At 39.2% G+C, this 23487-nt stretch overlaps 1 protein-coding gene and 1 long non-coding RNA gene across 2 annotated transcripts; one reads left to right on the top strand and one right to left on the bottom strand.

The window, feature by feature from the left end:
* The first annotated feature begins 3858 nt into the window (after positions 1-3858).
* LOC122652422 lies at positions 3859-13808 on the top strand. Its single transcript, XR_006331594.1, has 3 exons — positions 3859-3868; positions 6043-6046; positions 13639-13808. It is a non-coding gene; the product is annotated as an uncharacterized LOC122652422 (long non-coding RNA).
* Positions 13809-15375: 1567 nt separating this feature from the next.
* On the bottom strand, positions 15376-15771 carry LOC122652983 (auxin-induced protein X15-like). The gene has a single exon (XM_043846886.1). The coding sequence runs from the start codon at positions 15724-15726 to the stop codon at positions 15385-15387; it is 342 nt and encodes a 113-aa protein (XP_043702821.1). The 5' UTR covers positions 15727-15771; the 3' UTR covers positions 15376-15384.
* Between the last annotated feature and the right edge of the window lie 7716 nt (positions 15772-23487).

Genomic DNA, 23487 nt, shown 5'->3' with positions numbered 1-23487 from the left:
AGCATAACAAGAATCAGGCAAAAAAACAACTTCTGGGCCTCGAAACCAAGGTTTCGAGTTGGCCTGGAGAAAGTACCAGGTTTCGACCGAGATTGGTTGAAACCTAGGAAATCTCGGATTCTGGTTGGTCAAAACCAGTGTCGGCACCGAGTTCTTGATCCTTGCTTGATATTAAGTGCTAAATTTCTATAAAAATTGAAGCTGGAACTATTGTAGTTGAGGCCGGTCAGCTTCTTTCGTTTTTACACCCGAGTGTTGACTGCAATCTTCATGTTACAAAGAATGTCTTAATTTTGTGAGTTGTCTTTTGATGCACTGCTTGTGCCATTACATGGAAGAATTCTTCATTTGCAAGTTGTAAGTAACCCACATTTAGCAAATTGAATTTCCACCTGATATTTCTCTCTGGTTTTTGGGTTAAGATTTATTTTTATTTCTTTATTTTTTTGGTGTGTATCTGTGTGTTCTGGGTTCAAAAAGACTCAGAGCTCCAACTGCATCAGCTTACATTTGGGGTGTTGGATTTCTTCAGTTTATATATATATATATATATATATGTACTAAAGATTAAGGTTGTTTGAGCTGAATCACAAGGCCATCATCTTCATTTGTTTTGAATTGTGTACCTTTTAGAATGGTTTGTACTTCCTTCCATCTGATGTTTTCATTTATGGCATTGAATCCCATATTTCAGGAATAGTTAGAATGTTAAAAGTTGGAATGGAAATCTTAAATTTTTATGACTTCTTTATTCAATTTTACTAACGATTGAGAAGTATTTATTGAAAATGGAATGCAGGAAATATTTCATTAATCATTTTAATCTTGAATCAGCCGTTTCTGGGGTATATGGATCATGTAAGTGTGTCTGTTGTTGGAGATCAACCTTGTAAGCAAAGGGTTTGAAGAAAAGTAGAACTAAGACCGAATATATGGTGTATAACTTTAGCAACTCTGTGATGCATAATGAGGTGGTGAATATAGGTGAGAGGAAGATCCCGTAAAAGGTGTGAAGATAAGTAGAACTAAGACCGAATATATGGTGTGTAACTTTAGCAACTCTGTGATGGATAATGAGGTGGTGAATATAGGTGAGAGGAAGATCCCACAAAGGGATCACTTTAGTTATCTGGGATCAATTTATTAAGGAGGGCGACATAGGGGACGGTGTTGCCCAGAGGATTAAAATAGGGTGGATGAAGTGGAGATGTGCGACTGGAGTTCTGTGCAATTGGTGTATCTCTTTAAAAAGAAAATTTTATAGGACTGTCATTAGACCAGCTATAATGTATGGTGCGGGATGTTGGACTGTGATGAAGTGTCATATAAATGAACTTGGTGTTGCAGAGATGAGGATGCTAAGATGGATGTGTAGGAAAAGTAGGAAGGATAAAGTAAGGAATGACCATATCAAAACTGGGTTGGAAGTAGCTCTGATCCATGATAAACTTAGAGAGAGTTGTTTGGGTGGCATAACCATGTTCAACGGAGGCCGTTGGAGGCCCCAGTACGGAGGAGTGACCTGATCCAGATTGAGGGAACTAAAAGAGCGAGGGGCAGGCCTAAGATAACCATGGGAGAAGTGATGAGGAAAGACATGCTTTGCTTAGGCCTTGTTTCTGGCATGACTTCAAATAGAGTTGAGTGGAGAGCTAAAATTCATGTGGTCGTCCCCATCTAGTTGGACTATGATGTTGTGATGCTGTTGTCGTAATCGAGGTCTACAGTATGTTGAGCAGTTACGAAACAGTACGTAGCTAGGAAAGGTCGATGCTCTAGAGTTTGTGTTGATACTGTGCCCCCTTTTTTATCTGGTCTCTACTAGGATCCATGTAGCTGACCCCATTAATTTGGGATAAGGCTGAGTTGTTGTAAGAGTATTTATTGCAAAATACCTTATAAGGGGCTAGTGTCTTACTTCCAAAATTGGTGGAAAAATTTAGGGTAAAAAAGATCTTGGCATGGCTTTATTAACTTATTGTTGAAGACATATGATGGGGTCTTCAAGAGTCCATCTGATGAGGTTTTGCTATTATATTTTGCACACAACCACCCAAGAGTTTATGTATGATACATGGAAATGTGTTAGGCAGGGGAAAAGAGAGAAAAATACAGAAGAAATAAAGAAAGAAGAAAGAAGGGAACAAAAAAAAAGGAAGAAAAAAGAACGTATGCTATTATATTCCCCCCCCCCTTTTTTTTCTTCTTCTTTCTAGAACTCAGTTTTCCTTTGTTGTGTTTGGATCCATGTAGCCGACCCCATTAAGTTGGGATAAGATTGAGTTTGTTGTTGTTGTATACTGATCGGGTTGGAACTCCCTGTGACCATGAAGCCTCATGTTCATTATACTTTTTCCTCAGATTGTAGGGTTCTATTATCAACTCAAAATCAAACCTGCTAAGCTTTATCCCTACATGGAGGTTCTCTTGCAGATGCAATGACAATGATTTTTTTTTAATTTTTTTTTGGGGGGAGGTGTGGAGCAATAATAAGAACCATGTATGGTTGATGGAGTAATGTTTGACAACCATTGAATCCTGCAGGTAATGGGCCCAAGACATGATGGGATCTAGAGTTGAAAATGGGGGTTGAAGGGGTATTAAAAATCCCAAGATTATTGAATAACTCTAGCAAGATTAAAATCTCAGTAATTGATATATGAGGGAGAAAGAAATAGGAAAGAATTTTTGATGTAATATGAGGTTTACGGCCTGTAGGTATGGATGCAGATACTTAGCTGGACCAGTTTGACCTTTTGGGATTCCTAGACCAAAAGGAACTGATTATAAACTGGGTTGTTGGTTCCGTCGGATATTTAAGGAGATTTATTTTATTCGGGAGAATATTATGTAATCTTTTTATTTTGGGTAGGATACATAGGAAGAGTTCAGCAAGTTTTTGGTTAGAAATCTTAGTAGAGTTTTTTCCTTGTGAAGTCTTTTTCTTTTCTTATTTATATGCATGTAATGATGGAGATTAGTAGAACAAGATTGACACGTCGCCTAGGTTGAACTCTGAGAACAAGCTCAAAAGTAGTACGACCCATAGTCCTGTTCACTGAACTGTTATATGTGAATTCGGCGATCTCAAGAATAGGGGCCCAAGTCTTCTCATAATTTCGCACAAGGCAACATGATAGATCCTCCAATTGCCTGATAAGACCAAGACTGTCCAGAATTGGCCCGTCTCATTCTCTTGAAAGGAGGAATGTACTTAAGAGTCTCCATCCGAGGAAAATGATGGGGCTGCTTGACCTGGATGCTCTTGCGTTACTTTGTATAATCTTAATTATAATTAATAAAATTCGTAAAATAACTAAACCTCTTTATTTGAATAAATAATTACAAATATTTCCCTTGTCACTCAAGTAGGGTTCCAAATAAAACCATCCTGTATTTAATAAATAACCCATTTGCCAAACACATGCATGTGTCAGGGGAATATGGATTATAGAATAGCTAGTAGTTTTAAAATGATTTTGCAATAGCTTCAGTCATAGTTTTAAATCACAGTAGGGCTAGAGCAGGGGTTGGCTTTGGGACTATTTCTCCTTGCATCGGTTACTTACATAGGAGGAGGTCCCATACCTTTATTGTTGACCTAGTTAGCCTAATTGAATGGGATTTGAATGCCAGGTCAGAATGGGACATGAGTGCCTTAAAATGAAAAAGGTTTCATGATAAGCTGGAGTAACTGCATATATGAAGAGCTTGGTAAAAGATATAAACAGAAACGAGGGGACAGTTAATATTGATTGGCAGATGATAACTCAAAGTGATCATATTTGGATTGCGCCAGTGACTCACAGAAAATGAATTTGAAGAGGCTGTTGCCCCAGGATTAGAGTAATAAATGAATGGGAGAGCTGTTTGATCAACAAATATGAATAAAATTGAAGGAAACTTATATATGGTTATAAAGACTAGCCAAGAACCATGATCTATGGGCAGTCATGGAACTCCATGTATATGAAAGTAGTGTAGCTCAGGTATAAAAGTCGATGAATCATTGGCAAGAATGAGTGATTGACTAAAATTTTTTATCCTTGTAGGGACTTTGGGTTGCAGTGAGGCAAGGGAAGTCCATGTATCTAAAAGTAGTGTAGCTCAGGTATAAAAGTCGATGACTCACTGGCAAGACTGACTGATTGACTAAAAATTTATACCCTTGTAGGGACTTTCGGTTGTAATGAGGTAAGGGAAGTCCATTGAGATGGTTTTGTTATGTGTGATGAATACGAATTACTGCAACAGAGTGATGCAGTTCGACGTATGGTTAAGTAGGGTTAATTTTGTAATTTAATGTGTACTTGTTATTTTTCGTTTTCTTTAGAGAGAACCATCGATAGTGTTAGTGGGAGTTAAGAGTCCAAGTAGATTCAAAGTCTATTTTCAGCTATAGAATATGATTAGGATTTCTTTGTTTAATTCTATTTAACTGTAAACCAAGGGATTCTTGATTAGATTTTGGAATGAAATTACATTGAGTTTACCTGTTAAAGCGTGATGTGATTGCAAGCTGTGTGTCTGCCTTCTTCCCTGTGATCGATCTCTCTCCTCTTCTGATCTTCTCTCTCGCCTCAGGTACACATTCTCTTTCCCTTGAACCTCTTTTTCCCCCTCTACTGTTCTACTATCACTCTTCTTTCTCCTCATCTTCCTGTTATTTTCCTGCAACTTCCCAACTGACAGGTTTGAGGAGGTAGTGTTCGATCTCACTCACGTTTAATCTGTTTGGACTGAAACTTTGGGCGAAGAATCTTCTTTCCCCTCATCTTGCTGTTATTTTCCTGTTGCCACTGTGGTTTCCTGCAACTTCCCACCCGACAGGTTTGAGGAGGTAGCGTTCAATCTCACTCACGTTTAATTCGTTTGGACTGAAACTTTGGGCGAAGGATCTTCTGCCCTAGGTGACCTGATACTTTGGATTTCGTCCCCAACAATCTCTCCTTGAGCAGTTCAGACCTGAAATTCCTCTTCCCTGTTCTTCCGCCTGGCCTGGTTACAGCAAGCTTTGCTTTCTTTCTGGTACTTTGTTTAGGCCTAGTACTGTAAGAGGGTTGGGGGTTATGAATTTCCTCTTGAAATATCACTTTCGTTGGAGTCCTCCCTCCGCGAATGGCTGCAGGAGATTGAGAAGAACAAGAGGTTCCTGTTGCTCAAGTCTAATTACGGTTCTGTCCCAAGATTTATTTTTTATTTAAAGAGGTCCTAGACTTCAGATTATTTACAGTTTTGCTACTGAAATTGTAATTTGCATTATTTAGTAGTGGACGATCCCATTTAAGGGTTTTGTTGCCTGGGACCACATCAATTGGTATTAGAGCGGAATTTATGGCAGTAACTTGCCACGACAGGTCACATCACCAATCTTGAGTTGCACAAGTTATTTCTGGTGGTGGGTGAGAATCAACAGAAGTCTGAGGCCAAACTCGACAAATTCATGGGAGAAACTCAAGAAGTTCTCACTGAGATTCTTGCCTTAGCAGCATCGGACCGAAAAGCGAGATGAAGCAAGACTGTACACCAATTCCTTAATTTGGTGCTTTACAGATCGAAGATACACCTCAGAGATGGCAACCTGATCCTGCTATACCCCATGATGTTACCCCGACAATTTTCAAACAGGGACTATGGCATCAAGGTTGAAGTTCCAGAGTTTGGCGGTTAGAAGGGATCTAAAGATTTTCTTGACTGGCTTACTAAAGTCAATAGGATTTTCGCCTACATGTCTTTCTCAGTTGAAAAGAAGTGTGAGTTCGTACTCACTAAATTTACGGGTTATGCATGTTCATGGTGGGTTGACGTACTACATTCGAGGTTTATCAGATGACTTGGACCTATTACTAATTGGGAGGTTATGAAGCAGATTATGAATGAGAAGTTCATTCCCCTTAATTACAAGAATGTACTATTTCAAAAATTGCTCAATTTTCAGTACGGAAACAAGGATGTGGAATACTTACATGATAGAGTTCCACAAATTATCTTTGAGGTGATGATTTCTGGAGACAGACCATGATGATCTTAATGTAGTCCTAGATAGGTAGGAGACCTACTAGGAGCCAAACAACAGGATCAAATAACAAAAGGGGTTGTTGGTTCGAATGGACAACACTAGGATTTAGGTCAATTCCTAGGGTTAGGGTTGGATATGGGGAAAGGGGTTTATAGGGTATTAATGGGCAGGTCTAGGGGGTCAATATGGTATAAAAATAATAGGATTTGGGAAGGTTTTAAAATTATGCAGTTTTGGACAGAATTGTGTTGCAGGTTTTGGGTTTTAATGGTGTGAAGGAATGGAGGGGATAAAGTGGAGACTAAGGGCTAGGGTTAAGGTCGAATGTGGGGATTGGTGTGGGGAATATAAGCTGGAAGTAGGGTTCGAAAGTGATGGCTAAAACTGGAGTTATGGGGGAGTCCTAGTAGAGGTAGGAGTGCAGGTTTAATGGAGAATTAGGGTTTGATGGAGGGAGGGGACTGTGGATTAGGTCTAAGGGAAGATGAAGGATGATAGAAGAAGGTTTAAAATAAGAAAACAGGTTCAAACTCACTGTATTGCAGGACAATGGCAGCAACTTGATGATTTGAAAGAGCCTCCCGATCTTCACAATGCAAGGAGTCGCAGGAGTCCACCTACCCTTTACCACCTTGAGATCCACAAGGATCTACACTCACAAAGAGCAGCAACAATGGCAGCAAGCATAAAGCTAATTTTTATTAATCAAATTCGTATCTAATGTTGGTCTCCCTTACAAACTTATATAGAAGACTCAAAAATAGACTTAGACACTAAAAAAGAATGGCCTAACCCTATCCCTAACCTATTAGGTAACTTAAACTGACTAGGAAACTAGAATACTTAAGTAGACTCAAAACATGGCTGGACGTATAGAGTCCTAATCCAGCCCAACTTACATCACATGATCATTTAACCAAGTCATATGATCCCTTAAATTGAATCAATTGGATGCAACCAATTTGAACCGGTTCAATTAAAAAACATAAAAATAAACTAAGTATTGGACTAATCCCGTATGCAACCTATATACCCATATTTTAGGCTCATAAAAGTGGCCTATTACATTAGAAACTCATGAGATCAAAGGCCCAACATGTATGTAACCCAACCCTAGACTTATTTTCAATGAAACAAGCCCTATTTGGTGATGAATTTGCATCAACTCTCCCCAACTTGAAAAAATCCGTCCTCGAATTTTGTAGTGATGAGGGGGAATCAACATGTGATCAGTAGCTTTGACCATCCCCAAAAAGAATTCCGGTGAAGTAGGAATATTAGGGATAAAATCTCCAAGGCGTGGAGCTTTCTCTTCGAAGAACCATGGTGGCATAACAAACTATATGTATTCGTTTTCTGAATCAGCAGCAATTGTGAATGTCCTGTCCATAGAGTCTTCAGTGTTAGCAATCTTTGCATCTAATTCTTGAGACACAAGCTCCACCTCTTCAAAAACAGCATCTTGAATGCCAATAATTTCTCGTGGAGTGCTCTCAACCACCTCTTCCATCTTCTGCTGGTTCATCTTTTTCTACTTTGGTTTCTTTGACATTGACCACTTCAGTAGGGTCTTCTACATGTCGACTTTCCATCTTTGAAGCTATAGGGGCTGTCTCTTTCTTTTCATCACAATTTATTGCCACTTCAGCTTTATCTTCAACTTGTGTTCTCTCAACTTCCTTTGGTAATGGAAATTTGTATTCAGCCGCTGTTTTAATACTAGTGAAGTTAGATTTCCCACACTCTTCAACTTGCAAACGAAATCTCATTGATGGAGGTTTCAAGTTGTCTTCAGATTTGAAGGCCTTTTGGTGGTGATGTTGTCGATGGGAATTTAAGTTATCTTGTTGTAGAGCTCTGAACATTCTTGGGAAATATTTCTTACTCAGATCTTCTTTCATCTCTGCCTATGTAACAGGTTCTCTACCTCTGTAGTCAGGATAATCCATCTGGGTTCTCCACCAATTATGTGCTGGTCCTACTAGCTTGGTATATGCTAGTCTCATTTTCCTATGCTCAGGCAAATTATACCAATTAAAATAATCATCTAAAACAGCTAACCAATCACAAAATACCTGTGGATCTGGTCTGCCATCAAAGTCTCTCAACTCATACGCCTCTGGAGGTCTATGGTGTCTCCTGTAGTCTCTGTATTCTCTGTTCCTATCTTCACTATGATCTCTGTATCTTTCTCTGTCTTCTCTGTATTGATCTCTCCTTGGGGCTCTTTGTATTACCGAATTGACTTGATATTTGTCCTTTTCTAGGGGAATGTTGCTTACAAGAGACACAACTGGCCTTTGTTCTATTGCCAACATTCGATCACCAAAGGCTTGCTGGTCTGTTGAAATCTTTTACAGCATGGCCATAATTGCAGCAAGGGAATCGGGTGGGGGTGGTTGTGTGGGGTCCACAACAGGGGTGCCATGTTCAGCCATGGCTCTGATACCACTTAATGTAGTCCTAGATAGGTAGGAGACCTACTAGGAGCCAAACAACAGGATCAAATAACAAAAGGGGTTACTAGTTCGAATGGACAGCACTAGGATTTAGGTCAATTCCAAGGGTTAGGGTTCGATATTGGGAAAGGGGTTTATAGGGTATTAATGAGCAGGTCTAGGGGGTCAATGTGGTATAAAAATAATAGGATTTGGGAAGGTTTTAAAATTCTGCAGTTTTGGACAGAATTGTGTTGCAGGTTTTGGGTTTTAATGGTGTGAAGGAATGGAGGGGATAAAGTGGAGACTAAGGGCTAGGGTTAAGGTCGAATGGGGGGATTGGTGTGGGGAATATAAGCTGGAAGTAGGGTTCGAAAGTGATGGCTAAAACTGGAGTTATGGGGGAGTCCTAGTAGAGGTAGGAGTGCAGGTTTAATGAAGAATTAGGGTTTGATGGATAGAGGGGACTGTGGATTAGGTCTAAGGGAAGATGAAGGATGATAGAAGAAGGTTTAAAATAAGAAAACATGTTCAAACTCATTGTATTACAGGACAATGGCAGCAGTTTGATGATCCAGGAGTCCACCTACCCTTTACCACCTTAAGATCCATAAGGATATACACTCACAAAGAGGAGCAGCAATGGCAGCAAGCATAAAACTAATTTTTATTAATCAAATTCGTATCTAATGTTGGCCTCCCTTACAAACTTATATAGAAGACTCAAAAATAGACTTGAACACTAAAAATGAATGGCCTAACCCTATCCCTAACCTATTAGGTAACTTAAACTGACTAGGAAACTAGAATACTAAAGGAAATAGACTCAAAACATGGCTGGACTTATAGAGTCCTAATCCAGCCCAACTTACATCACATGACCAATTAAGTCGTCACATGACCACTTAACCAAGTCACATGATCACTTAAATTGAACCAATTGGATGCAACCAATTTGAACCGGTTCAATTAAAAAACATAAAAATAAACTAAGTATTGGGCTAATCCCGTATGCAACCTATATACCCATATTTTAGGTCCATAAAAGTGGCCTATTACATTAAAAACCCATGGGATCAAAGGCCCAACATGTATGTAACCCAACCCTAGACTTATTTTCAATGAAACAAGCCCTATTTGGTGATGAATCTGCATCAGACCAACAACAGGTTCTGAGATATGTTAGTGGGTTTGGTATTGAGATTTGACTAGGGTTGGTCAATAGTGATTTTAGGTCCATAAGTCCATTGATGTGGCAGTTGCTTATGCCAAGACAAATGAAGAAAATTACAATTATTTGAAGAGTGCTCAAAACTCCTTCAGCTTATAGACCTCCACCATGGATTGAAGAAAAGAGGCATGAATTTCACAGAGTGGAAGAAAGGAAGCCAGAGGTTTTTAGGGGCAATAATTGGTTGAAGAGCATTGTGTGCCACAATTGGGCGAGAAGGGTCACTTTGGGAACAAATGTCCCGATTAGTCTCGTCCTGTGAATGTAGCAGAATTGCAACCAGCAGAGAAGGATGATGATGATGATGTCGATACACCTAAGTTATACCCTTATCCTTTAGAGGATGATCCTGTTGATGCCGAAGTTGAAGCTCACTCCGCTAGTCATACATTATTCTCAAATTGACTAGTTGATAAAGATCCCCTCTTCAGATAGAAGGGTATTCTTTTGCACGGTGCTGGTTCTACAGTTGTTCATATAGTCGTTGATGCCGGGGCAGAAGCAAATTTTATCTTTGCTGAATTTGTTCGAGCATACAACCTTTCGTAGAAGCAACTCTCCAAGAAGATTCATATGTGAGGTTTTGGACCTACCGCTCTAGAAGAGGCTAGTATAATAGCTTTAGTACATCTATATTTTGAACTATTCTAGTACCATGTGCCTAGCTTAGTTACCTCGTTGCTGCACTGTGACATTCTTGTAGGGCAACCTTGGAAACAACATGCTGGCTCTACGATGGTGCTGTTAGAGTTTATGTAATAAGGGTACTTTGGGCATTGGTTTATTGTCTCATCATCTTATATTGTACTTTCTCTTTTTTACCTTTTATCTCCCCAAGGAGGTGTATGTAATTTACATCATTATGTTAGTAAAGCATATAGGGGAGAGAGATTGATTCTCTCCCATACGGTTGCACACTCCTCTTTATCTCTTCTTCTATTTCTCGGCTCTTACCTTCTCGTTTCTTCTCCTAAATCGATCCTTGCATTATTTCCAACTTGGTATCAGAGCTTTGAGTGTCGACCTAAGTTTGTACTTCCTTTGTACTTCTTTTTGGAACCCTAGAAAAGTTGAGGGTTCCAATAGCTGAACAGACCGAGGTGACAACAAAAATCTCAGGTCGTAGCCCAGGCATTTCAAGTCGAGCTTAATAGGTCGAGGTGGCAACCAAAACCCCCAAGTCAAAGCATCAACATCTCAAACCGAGTCAAATTAACCGAGGTGGCAGCCAAAAGTCAAAGCATCAACATCTCAAGCCGAGCTAAACTGACCAAGGTAGGGTTGCCATGCACCACCATCACCACATCCATTTTGTTATGTGTGTCTCGAAATCTTGTACCTGTTTAAGAGATTGACCCGTGCGACCTTTTAGTGGCGACTTGAATCGGATTTTTTTTTGAGACCTGTGATGGTAATAGAGGGCTTGGGCTGATAGGACCCGACCCGATGGATCGACCTGTTTGGAGGAGTATTTATATGTTTTACCCATCTTGTTGTAAAAAGAGTGACATTTGGGGATTTTCAAGTTAGGGTTTCTGGGTGAGAGCTAGCATCGTCGTTTGGGTGTTCTTGTGAGATATCCATTTGTATCTTCTTCCATTTACATACTGAATTGTCTTTAGCTTTGCCCGTGGACGTAGCACATCGTATTAGTGTGTGAACTATGTTAAGTCTCTGTATCGTCTTGCTCTATTTTTGTTTCTGTTCGTGTTTTGTGGTGTTTGTTTTAACAATTTCATCGTCATCTCAATCATGGAATTTCTCCTTTGCATGAACTTAGGGTCAAAATTTTGCACTCCCCCAAATTCAAGGGCTACCGATCGAGCGTGTCCTTTCTCATTCAAAGATTGCCGACTGAGGGCATCTTCTCCAAATTCTAGAGACTATACCATGTAAGAAAACACACTTAGAAGATCTAATGGAGTTCTATCATCAACTAGAATACCTAATGGAGGAAGATTGGAGGTTGTGAAAGTCGTTTGAAGAACAAGAGACCCTGTATACTTGTACTGCCAGCTCTTCCATCATGTTCTTGTTTCTCTCTTACCGAGCCACCATTGGGAGTGGGGCTGGGCTAGAATTGCCCAAGGGGTAGCTTTCAACTCCTCGTGGGTTGGTTGTTGAAGTAATGTGCTATGGAAGCACAACTCATTCTCTCAAAACTTGATAGGTACTGCCCGTTTTGTTTTGTTTTTTGTTTTTTTTTGTTTTTGTTTTTCTCTTTGTTCTGTTTGAAATGCTTTGTGGTGTGTTGATTGGTTTATGTTGGTTGGTGAGTTGTATCATGCGAGGCCTATTTGTTGTTATAGAATGAAGCTACATCGCAAAAGGTGTATTCGATTTAACTTTCTTCAAGTTTCTATGGTTTGCTTGCTTTCTGGAATTTTTTCTAAGTATTGGGAAGATGAATTTGGGTAGAGTGTGCTCCCCATTTGGTTTGGATATCAAACTGATTCTCCAAGTGTGTTTGCACTTCATGTTGTCTGAGGTCAGTGGACCTACGGAAGCTTCGGCTAGTGGTTTGAGTGGTACCAACCCTAGTTTGATTACCTTTGAGAATCCTAGCACCCAGATATCCATTGTGAAGTTGGACAATACCAACTATTTGGATTGGGCTCACTCAGCGAAGTTGTCTTTGCGAAGTCGGGGGAAGCTGGGGTACAATACTGGTACCATACTTGTCAAGGCGGCAAGGTGACCTAAGGCGGTGGAGGGGTGTCTAAGCGCTTAGGTAGCAAGGCGCCCGCCTAGGCAACAACGTCCAAGGCACCCAAGTGTTATTTTTTATTTTCCCTCTTTTCTAACATTATTTAGTATGCTATAATATGTACTTTATATCATAAAAAATCAACATTAAGCTACATCAAGTCATAAAAAATCAATATTAAGCAACATCAAGTCATAAAAAATCAACGTTAAGTCACATCCAAGTAATAAAAAATCAATATTAAGCTACATAAAGTCATCAAAAAATCAACATAGAACTAGAGAGTAGAACTGAAGAAGCAAGCTATTTGAGGTTTTAAACAATCAAAACAATTTGGTTTATACTGTTCTTAGAAATATGATATTATCAATAATTAATTAAACTGCTTTCGATTTAGAGAAATGTTCTTGTTCTCTAAGAAGTTTGACCGGTCAAATGATTTTATTTTTACAAAGGTGTTAGGTAGAACAGAGTTTGACTGGTCAAATGATTTTATTTTTACATGAGACTTTTTGTGTTAGGTAGAACACAAAACTAGCTTTCCAACAAATCCAAGATTGCTTATATCTGATTTATATTGAAGGATTTGTGTTTTGGTCAAACCTTATTTGGTGTCCGTGAATGTTGTCAAAATCGTTCTGAATGAAAATATTTTTTTAAATATCAAAACAAATGAATGTTTTACTGCACTTTGGGTTTTTAGCAATGTTTTACCATTTTAAGATTTATGGAATTTTTAGATTTGAGAAAAAACTTAATATTAGAAAGTTGAAAATTCCACCTACCGTAAAATAATCTAGTTTTTTATCTTGAACTTGGGATTTGACTTTTTATCCTTTTGGAATTTGATTTTTTAACTATTTTTATTGGATTCAAATAGAGGGTATTTTTTTATTTATGAATAATATCTTAAGTAAAACATTTACTTAAATGATATTTGGCATAAATAAGTGCCAGAACCTGACTAATGCAAGGTGCCCTGTAATAAGGTTGTAATATTAAAAAAATACTCCTATCACCTTGCTTCATTGTGCTGACTTTTTGTAGGAGTTGGTAAACCTTTGCCGAGTCATCTACTCGGTCAAGTCTCCAATCAAATCTCTTGGAGAGACAATCCCAAATATCCTTGGCAGTCCTTTCTCATAAATCTTACCAATCTCAGGTTTTATGGAGAAAATCAACCAAGTCATAACGGTTGAGTTCTCAGTCTTCCATTGCAGATGCATTGAATCATTTCACTCAGAAGCAAAGCAACTGAATGTGGTTCCCAATTCCAAATCCATCCATCAACACGAAAGAGCGGTTGTTGACTGGAGTAAGTACAACTTCAAGGGCATAAAATTATCAGTCTTTGGCTAAAATGCTCTCTGCCAGTTCAAACCAAATTGCATGTGGAATGCAAACCAGAATTGATAAACTCCGATATTTCAGTGCCTGTAAGGAAAGTGTGGCAAATGAGGAAACTGTGGCATTTTATGGATGGCAACATCTATAATGTTCACGAGGGTATATCTGGATATAACAAGCTTATGTTTTGGTATTTTTCAGGTTGTTCACCCTTATTTGGTTCTATATTTTAGTTTTGTCTTTTGTGTGATCTATGTTGAGTTTCTTCTGTTCTTAGACAGCTTCAGTGGCAGTTCAGATTTCCTGAGGTGGTGAGGTTGGATTGGGCATGGAAAAATTGCTAATTCCTGGGTAGCAAAATAGAATTTAAGAGGTAAGGTTTGTGAACATATTGGTTATATTCATAAACTGTGGTTGACGGTTTTTCCTACCCATGTATTTGTGGATTTTTCCATAACCATTTTCAACCTCAGGAACCTGGAGTCGACTACACATTAATAGAGATTTTCTGGTGAATGTCATATTTTGTTGTCCCGTAATTAGTGAAAACTCTCTGGGTGACTCTGGCTTACAGGACTACGTGCACAATTCGACTCCTCTACTTCCATCTGCCCGGTACTGCCGTGTGCCCAACAGACACAGCAGGGTGGTGAAAAGATCTCCTTACCCCTGCCCCCGAACGCCTTGCCCAGGTCAGGGTAAGGCGGTCTTTATCGCCTTGCTGTGTGTAGGGTGCACGGCAGTACCAGGCAGGCGGAAGTAGAGGAGTCGGATCCCTACTTGCATGGATGTGTGTCTTTTCTTCTCCTGGATAATTGTCCTCGACGATCGATGGTAAAATGGCTCAATGCGCTGTTCGTGGATGTGGCTGGAAACCTCATTCAAGACACCCGTGTCTTTGGGTATGGCAACAGCACGACCAAGGGAAGATTGCAAGGGCTCGTGTGGCAGCCTACTAGGTGTGCTGCCTGCCAATCAACGGGGATCCGGCTCCTCTCCAACGCACCTCCAGAAGTCGAAACGTGGCTGAAGTGCTGTTCAAATGATGAGGATGGATGCGCACTGGAAAGTTGGAGAGAAACTGGATCCCAGTCAACGGTAGTTAGTGCTTTGACGTTTTTATATCTTGACAACTTTTGACAATGCTGTCCTCAAAATTGTCATTCTATTAGGCTGTGTTTGGTATGCTTTCTTGGAATGCATTCCTGTTCGACTCACATTCTCGGATAATAAAAACAATTATTTTTTATCATCCGAGAATGTAAAATTGACTTGGAATGCATACCAAATACTGCCTTTGTGTCCATGGAAGGTGACCCCAAGGGCATTTTTCAATGATGGCATTGCCATTGATTGGCTCATTCCATGCCATCAAGTGTGGAATACGTCGTAGTAAGTTTAGTTGGCAATTCCAGTCCGACCTGACTGGCGACTCCCTCCCTACCCTAAGAAGGATCTACTTTCACAATTCAGATATATACTTGAAACTAAGAAGGATAAATCAGGGAATGCAATCAAACATGAAAGGCTAGAACAAGTTATTTTATTTATTTATTTATTTTTCACATTTAAGGAGTTAGTAATAAAATCTGTTCTAAGAGGTTCAATTTAAATAGGAGCTCTCTCTCTCTCTCAAAGATTCTCAAAGAAACAACCAGATCCCTCGATCATGCGTTCGAGTGTTGGTGCAGCAGCGAAGAACATCAAGAAAAATTTTCTCTTCACAGGGAATGCAAAGCTTAGAGTCTGAAGTGAAGCCATACTCATCACTGGCTTGATCTAGTAATGCCTTGAAGAGTGGATGCTTTAACAAGGTGATTTTGATCACAAACCTCTTATAATTTTCTCCCACATAGACTACTAAGTGACCTTTTGGTACATCCTTGGGGATGGTTTCGTCTTCTTCTTGCATGGAAGGTCGAAGAGCCCATGGACAACAGTGGTGGTGGTAATAGCTTTCTGAAGGAAATTCTTTAGTGCCCATCTTTCTCCACTTCCTTAGAGACCCTCGCAAGAACCTACCATTCTTCATGCTTCAGAGACAGACAAGCAGAACAGAGCAGAACAGAGAAGAACAGAGCAGAACAGAGAGAGAGAGAGAGGTGGGAGAGAAACAAAGTGAAAGAGGGTATATATAAGGATAGGAAAAGATAGTGTTTTAGAACATTAAATGGTTGAAGTGATGGGTGAATCGGAGATGAGCTAATGTGATTTGTCATTCTGAGAGGTCCATTTTTGAGATGTTTATCTTCTTTTCTTTATAGCTTTTATTTTCTTTAGTAAATTAGAAACCATATACGGCATTGCACTTTGTTTCGAAATCGTACGAACATGCATCGAATGATGATATAATCATATGAACCGTGAAAGTCTGAGAGGAGTGTAGTGGATCGAGTTGTATGCTTCTTTCTCTCTCTCTCTTTCTCTCTGTAATTGTTCCTTTATAAGACAGCTTGTTTTATGGATTAAAAAAAGAAGAAGAAGAAAGACAGCATGCTTTAATTTGATCTTTCAAAAATTTTAAAGTTTAGACCCCACACAGCTTAGAATGGTAATGGGATAAGATATAATAGAGGAATGGGGATGGGATAGAGGTTGAGCTTCTTGGGCAAAGTGCTGCATCCATTCCTAATTCGTATGAGTACATGACAGATGCTCTTTCAAATCTTTACCCTTTTTAGTTTTTTTTCTTCTACCAATTAAAAGTCTCTCATATTGTTGGTAGTTTCCACAGGATTTTTATCCGCTTCAGTATTGGAGGCGCTGTTGTGCGTATCGTGCGGTGCAGCAGTGGCCATGTGTGCACAATGGGGTCTGCTATGCACACATGTCCGCTGCTGCACCGCACGATGGCACAACAACAAACAAAAATCCACCCCCGTTTCCACACCGGATACTAATTAGTCTACAACCCCCACACCCCCGGATCTTTATCCCCTGCAATTTTTGTCTGGTCCAATTCCCCTAGTGCCCCTAACAAGGGTGGTGCAATGACCATTCCACCCTTGCCCGAACACTCTGCCTAGGTGGGGTCTACCTAGGGATGTAAACGGATCGGATTCGGCTCGGATAGAATATCTGCATCCGCATCCAATTAGCATTCGAACGGATTCGAATAGTGCTCCATTTATCAGTCCAAAGTTTTAAGTTGAAAACTGTACATAATATCAGAGAGGATTTCACCGTAACCACGTGTCCATCGCATGTATTATCACATATGTGAGGGAGTGTTGGGAGTTTAGTCCCACACCGGTTACTAAGGGACTACATGATTGCACTTTTGTTTTTGAGCGATGTTTTTATTTCAAAAATGATATTTTGTATCTTTGTCACTAGGTCAAATTTTTGGACAAAAAACGCGTTTGGTAATGCATAGTAATTTCTATTTCTAAGCCAAAAAAGAAACAAAAACGTGTTTGTTATGAATAATAATCTATTACTGAAACTTCTATAAATTTTCAATAAATGCCAGTGAATCTCCAAAAATTTAGTGGAGGTGGTGGTGGCAGTGGTTGAAGTTGCATTGGAGGTGATATTTTATTTTGAACATGAAATTATTGCTTTGCCCACCAAATTAACCATGTGTTCATTAAAGAACAACCCGATCCCCTTATTTGTTCTTATTATTTATGAAATAGATTTGAATCCCCTTATACTTCTGGGAGTCCCTCCGTCTACCAGTTCAAACTTCTTGGTTGAAAATGAGATTCACTGTGGAGAAATATGAATTGGATATATACTTAGATTAGATAAACAAAGTACTTTTGTGTTGTGTTTATCATCAAAAAATAAAAAAATAATTTTTTTTTTGTGTTACCTATTACATTAGTGCATAGTGGGGATCAAGGATTAGATAGTGAGCTATATAGTGGACCATCTCAACCCTTTATTGAAAATCTTATATCCTAAAAATGGGTGGAATAGTGGAGAATGGAGACACGAATATGATGACAAGATTAGGTGACAATCACTTACTAATTGTAAAGTTTAGAAGCCTCGTTTGCTGGTGGGAAGATGGAAATTAAATATAATTTCTTTCTCTTCTTTTTTCTTGTTTGGTCAGAATGGATTAATGGTGTCCTCATCAAGGTACAGGCCTAAATATTGTCCATGTCATCTTCGTTTCATTTGGGAAGCTTCTATCCAAAAACGTTTTTTAAGTGGCAGAATGAGAAAGTCTTGCATTGTTTGTTACCTTCATCCCTTAAACCATTAAATTAACAATTTGCAAGGTACCAAACGTGAAATGATGATAAATTATTCAATTAATTTTATAAGCAATCCAATTGGTGATCTACTCTATCCAATACGTATTTAGTTAGGAGGTGTCTCATGAAGTCAAGGGATCGACTCTCTTGTTTCATTTGGGGGGGGGGGGGGTTTGAGGGGTCAAACCATGCATATTATATATATGGGTCAGAGATTGTTGCTTGGTTGTGTAATTCCTGCTCTAGCGCGAGGGTCAATGAGAGCACGTATAAGGGCATCAACACGGATGAGATTTTTGATTTCAAGAGAGGTTGGGCGGTAGTTTTCTACGTTTTTGTTTCTGGGTGTAAGAACCACACAACCAATTAAGCAGCGATCTTTTTCCATATATATATATATAAAAAAAAAAAAAATTCCGAGGAAGGAGAAATATTTAGGGGAATTCCATAAATTATGCATACCCACTACCTGTCTATTGTTCTTACAAATATCTTTTGAATCGCTCATTATTTATGTTTGATGTTCCATCTAAACGGCTGTGAATTGTTCACGTACACTCACATACATAGTCCGGTAAATCTTCATGTACGTGAACATACACGAACGATTCACAGCCGTTCAGATGGAATATTCTCAAAGAGGGTTGTGAGTCGTTCACGTACGTGAAAATTCCCCGCTCACCTCAGGTACATGAACATTCACCCCCCTCATTCATTTTTGCCTATTATTTGATTGTTTTTAGTCAGATAGTAGAAAATCAATGAAACTTATCTTTTGTAGCAAGATATCTAAATTAATTGAATTGATAAAAATTCCAAAAAAATCACAAGATTTTGAGAAATCTTTGCTTCTTCCAGAATCAAATTTCTAAAGTTCTAACTGAAAACTATAGAATTGATAGAGGACAATCCCATATCTGATTGTAGAATCTTAAACCTTTGTACGATCTGAGACTCCAAAAATTTCATTGAGGATGAAGAGTGGAGTAGAGGTTCATTTTATTTTGTCATTCCATGTTCCATCTTGGTTGGATTGCCTTTTAGTTACAAGTTAATAATAAAAAAGAGTTCTCAACTTTCTCAACAAGCAAATGGAGTGAAAATGGAGATGGGGCACTGTTGGATTTTCCATTGTTTTAAAATTAGAGATTCAAAATACGATTTTGTTGGAGGGTTGAATCCTTTCCTAATAGACACCTAAATAGCTAATAGGTGTCTATTGAAAGACTTGTTTGAGTGGCTAACAAACAAGTCTTATGGGAAAAGACATGAGTTGGGACATATCTCTTGGAGACACCTGGAGACATCCCTTAGGGGTGTCTCTTCCTCTCCTATATAAAGAGAGGAGGTGTTGCTCATTCTCTAACAATTGTTTTTGAAAAACATCTTTTTCTTTTCCACCGTAGTCGGTCAGTGTCGATGAATTAGTGAATATAGTCTTTGGATGCCCTTTGTAATCACATTTGGAACTGCAACCTATGTGATTAGAGAGTTGTTTTATCTTGGAGGTATAGATGCATGGTCAACCCGGATTGCAGAAGTGGGGCATCTAAAAACCTTAAGGAAAGCATCGTTTGATGTGACTCAACTCTACTATTTATTGTTCGGGTTACGCAAGAGGACGTGTATCGTTGATGCGGTGCGATACTATCTGCCATATCAATTAGATAAGTCTTGTATTTACAATTTGATTATTGTATTTCTAGTCTTATACTTGCAGCCCATGATATTTTACTTCTATAGGCACATTAGGGTAAGGAACTAGGGATTTCACATTTGTAATTGTGAAACTCATCAGCTCCAATTGGGGTGTCAAAACCTAGCCCGAACTGATGAAACTGGCTCAAACCATATCGATATAGCCCGAACTGAACCTAACCAATCCTCATTGGATTGGTTTTGGGTTGGGATATTGTACACTTGAAATCAAACTGAAACCGATTTAGCCCGAAACCAAACCTATATAACCCGATAAGAACTGGATACTAGTCCAAAACTCATGAAAAAAACATATTTTTGCATGTATTTATATGTCAAACAAGCCTAAAACGGACGGAAACCAAAACGAACCTGATTAGAGAAGCCGATGATTAAGAACCTAAAATCAAATCAAACTAAAACAGAAGTTTTCCTTGTTGATTTGGTTTTAGATTCATCCTTACGAGACCAAAACCAACTTAACTAAGACCGAAACCGTCCCAAACCGATGGATTGACACCCTAGTTCAACCACATCTTAGTCTGGTTTTGGCTATAGATTTGCACTTTCCATGCACTGAGCTTTTAATAAATTATAGGAAAAAAAAACACTACTTGGTTGCATGGTCAACATAGCTCTTGCGCCTCGACACAGAACCATCCTGCCCCTATAGAAATTAAAGTATCGCCCTACTCTCATGAAAAGGCGGAAATTCCACCCAAATAGATGAATTTACGTGCTCCCATTGGCCAACACGGGTGTAGGCTCTAGAGGCTCAGGCAGCGTTCTCTCACCCTAAATATCATATAAGGACATTACCAGGACATTATGCGGCCATCCTCATTAAATGTCCTAAGATTAGATGTATGAAAAACAATTCTATTAATAAAAAATCTTGGGAGGAGGGAGCTGCGTCCTGCGTTGTCGTCAAATGTCAATGCATGTTGTGAAAGAGGGGAAAGTGGTGGGAAAGTGCAAATAGCAAATAGCATTTTAGCAAGCGAAGCAAATGGGTTTGAATTTGAGACTTTTGAGTAGGTGAGTAAGTGAGGAGGTGATGACTGATGAGGGACCCTACTGTCAAGACCACTGTTAGCAAAAATGCTTTTAAAATGGGGTTTTAAACACGTTTTTATTTTTTACCGTTTTAAACACGTTTTGTCGTATGTTTCTCAAACATACGGTAAAAAATGGCAAACGGCAAGCATTCCCATTTTAAACGTATTTAAAACACGTTCTCCTTTTTTTGGTGTTTTTTACGACCTTGGACTTTACTGACCATATCTCTCTCTCCCGAACTCTGATCGGCTTGATTCTTTCACCGACGTAAAGATGACTCGAAGGGCTACATTTTTCATGATATCACCTTCAATTCAAAGTCAATGCATGGATACCAGAAATAGAAGCATGTATTTCAAATAAAAATTCTTCAATTTATATGAGAACAGTGACGTATTTTTGGTTCCGTTTTTTTGAAATATAAACGTTTAAAATCCGTACCGTTCGTTTTCCATTTTTTACCGTTCTCTGTTTTTTTGACCGTTTTATTTGACTGTCCATTTGTAATTTTTTACCGTTTAAAACCCGTACCGTAAAACTCCGTTTTATTACCATTCCCGTTTTTGCTAACTATGGTCAAGACACAGTAAGGCGGGGAATGACCGTCTTATCTCTACTCGAGCGCCTTGCTCAAATGGGGGTAAGGTGGTCATTTATTGCTGATGAGGAGGCTTGAGTTGGATGTCAAAAGTGAGAGTTGAATCGATTGAAATTGATTTTGATAGATCAAACTTCCTATTAAAAAGGATATAGAGCGCCACTTGGTTGCGGAGCGCAACATGTATTTGTGCTCAGACACAGTCGCGCGTGAAATGATCGACACACCTCTAGTCCTTTTCGCCTTCTCAAGGGTTGCGCTAGTCATTTCGTGCACAACTATGTTTGGGTGCAAGTACACGTTGCATTGCACGACCAGGTGGCGTTCTTTATCTCAAAAGGATAATAGAACGGTGAAAGACCGTTTAAAGAAACTAATAATGGATCAAAACCAACCGAACACCTAATTGGTTGATGGTTTGACACCCCCTTAAATGTGACTGGAGGGGTGTCAATTGGTCGGTTTGATCCGGTTTCGATTGGGTGAATCCAAAATCAACCAATCAGGAATGGTTTGGGTTCGATTGGTTTAAGCTGCAATCTAGTTTGTATTTGGTTTCATTCTATTTGTTATCAGTTTAATATTGGATTGAGGTGGGTTTCGGTATCTTTTCGATTTTATATCGGTTTGGGTTCAATTTCGATTCCTTTTTTTTTTAAATGTTAGGAATCATTCGTTTCAATTTCGGTTAAGTCCGGTTTCACTGGCTCGGCTGGGTTTTGACCCTCATAATGTCGAGAGTGTGAGGTTAGTGGAATATGGATTTACTTGGAGTCGGAGTGGGGGTGGGGGAGGGGAACTGGGAAGCACATGAGGCCGGGCCACCAAAGCTCTAGATAGCTCAAGAGGGGCCTGAGACAGCTAAGCTAAGTGTCCCCTTTCGGGTTCGGATCCTCCCTCCTGATTCAGTGGACTTGGGCCCCCTTTGCACTGGCTGCAGTCTGGCACACTTCTTCTTTCTTTTTTACATTCTCTCAATGATTTGATTGGACTTCTCAGCCGTTTCTCTCTCCTCCGCGGAACCTTGGAAACGTAAATGGAAATAAATCACTCTAAATAAAAAAGAACGAAAAACCAGCTGTCCTGGCTTGCATTTATAGTTTGATTCTGTTGGTATTTGGTAACCACCACAAGAAGTCCACAACCACAACGCACTGAACAGAGCCAACGTTGCACGTCTAAAGTCCACACAGAACAAAACAGAACAGAACAGAACAGAACCCGGAACAGAACAGAACAAAACAGCAAGCCAGCCAGAGTGGAGTGGAGGGCCTGAGGTTGAGGTTGAGGTAGAGGAGGAGTGGCTTCTTTCCTCAATAACTTCCACCCATGCTTCCTAATTATCCCTTTGGGTCCTTCACAATTAATTCATACACGCTTTCTTTCCTTCCACTTCCACTCTCACCCTTTTATCTTTCTTCCAGTCTTGCTCTACTGGACTCCGATAGGTATGGTTTTAGTGTATGGTATCGGAACGGATATCGGCAAGTTGCAAAATCGATACAATATTAAAACGGTATTGGTCTGGATCAGACAAAAATACCTCTGCATTTTCTTAAAAAATGAGTTTTCTGACCATTAAACTCTTTGTCTGTACCGTGCTATCGATACGGTATCGACACAGTATCAACATTGGCGACTAACAAAACCAATAGGTATCACCCGATACGGATGGTACGATACCGATACTTAGAACCATGCGCACAGGTCGGTTGGTAGAACCTGGCTGATATGCTTTTGTTTTGATTACTCACCATATGATTATTCACTGGATAAAGAGAGTTTATTTTTTGGTCCAACCATTTCCTATGTGCCTGACTTGCCCGTGGGCTTAAGAAAAATCACTGTTGTTAAAGGAGTGGTTTTATTCTCTCCCATTTGAATGGGGGTGCATTAGTGCATATGATTGATTTAAGGGTTTCAATTTAGAATCGAAAATGAAATCAAATAAAATTGTAACAAATTGGTCGAGTTTTAATTTCAAGATGTGGAAACTTATATACATATATTAATTTTTTTGCCCAATGTGGATAATAAATTCTATTTTTTTTTAATATTAAAATAAGTTTGGTGGATTATAAGTTTAGCAAATAAAATTTTTTTTTTCCAGCTTTACAAAGACCTAAATCTTTAATTCTCAAACTTGATTAGAGACTAATTAATAACTCTACAGACTTGTGGG

Source organism: Telopea speciosissima, chromosome 2 (genome assembly GCF_018873765.1).
Source record: "Telopea speciosissima isolate NSW1024214 ecotype Mountain lineage chromosome 2, Tspe_v1, whole genome shotgun sequence".
Classification (NCBI taxonomy): domain Eukaryota; kingdom Viridiplantae; phylum Streptophyta; class Magnoliopsida; order Proteales; family Proteaceae; genus Telopea; species Telopea speciosissima.
Note: the sequence above shows the minus strand (reverse complement) of the source record. Positions and strands in the feature narration are given on the sequence as shown.